General features: G+C 37.3%; 1 protein-coding gene across 1 annotated transcript in view; it reads right to left on the bottom strand.

Annotated features, from left to right (window-relative positions):
* Positions 1-1,117, bottom strand: part of SAMHD1 (SAM domain and HD domain 1) — a 73,856-nt gene that overhangs the window by 24,405 nt on the left and 48,334 nt on the right. Inside the window, exon 12 of the mRNA XM_011975012.1 lies at positions 670-809. Within this exon, the coding sequence (XP_011830402.1) occupies positions 670-809 (140 nt within the window). The remainder of the gene's footprint in view (positions 1-669; positions 810-1,117) is intronic.

Here is a 1,117-nt window from a genome sequence, read left to right as displayed (position 1 = left end):
ATAATCTTCAAGTGACTGGTTTCTAACATGTTAAAAAAAAAAAAAAAAAATTCACATTTTGAAAAAAAAAAAAAAGTGGCATTAACCTATTAGTACAACAACAGGAAGTACAACCCAAGAAATTATTGAGGTAGGATGTGGTTATAAGTATGACTTGTGTTATAGCTTTCTGGCAAAGAGAAAACTCTTCAACAAGTAGGAGGTGGAAATAGACATTTGAGTTAAAGAAGACAGGTGTGTGCCATCTGGGAGATGATATCCTGTGAAGGAACCAAGTCATTACAACAGGTCACCACAGCCTCAATGAAGCCCATGCAGGCACTTTCTTTGGAGGTCCCTTTCCCTTATATTCATTTTCCCATGCTTGAATCTAGCCAAAATTAGAGACCCACTCTCACTTCCTGGATGAGAGCAAAGATTTGGAGTTAAGTTAGACCTGGCTTTTGAATCCTGGCTAAATATGCTTTCATGAGCAAGTTATTTAATCTCAGTGAAGCCTCAGTTTCTCTATCTGTAAAACAGGCCTAAGACCCCTGCACTGCTGTAAAGATTAAATGAGAGTAAATGTAAAGCACTTAGTACAGAGTCATAGTATCATGATAGGTTAGTGGTTTCCTCTTGGAGGACAGAGGTAACCTTTCACTAATGGAAAGATGCCTGATAACTCACCTTTTTAATCTTTTCTTGTTCCGTTGGCTGGGTCTCACCCACATACTTGAATAGATTACGGTATTCAATTTGTTTTAAAATCTCTCGTGCGTCTTTCAATTTGGGATCAGTAGAGTATAAAATCTCCAGAAAAATGTTATCTGCCAATTTGATGACATTTCAGTTACATTAAAATAAAAACACAGAGTTAAAGAATTACATAGTGCTATTCTACTGAAATGATCTTAACAGGCAGGTACATTATTATTTTGGCAATATGAGAAAAATTTTTAAAATATTTAAGTGAAAAAACCTTTTAAAACTGTTTCAGTTGACCAGTCACAGTGGCTCATGCCTGCAATCCCAGCACTTTGAGAGGCCGAGGTGGGCGGATCACTTGAGGTCAGGAGTTCGAGACCAGCCTGTCCAACATGGTGAAACCCCGTCTCTACTAACAATACAAAAAAAA

This window comes from Mandrillus leucophaeus, unplaced genomic scaffold (assembly GCF_000951045.1).
Source record: "Mandrillus leucophaeus isolate KB7577 unplaced genomic scaffold, Mleu.le_1.0 Scaffold150, whole genome shotgun sequence".
Lineage (NCBI taxonomy): Eukaryota > Metazoa > Chordata > Mammalia > Primates > Cercopithecidae > Mandrillus > Mandrillus leucophaeus.
This window is presented reverse-complemented; position numbering and strand designations above follow the sequence as displayed.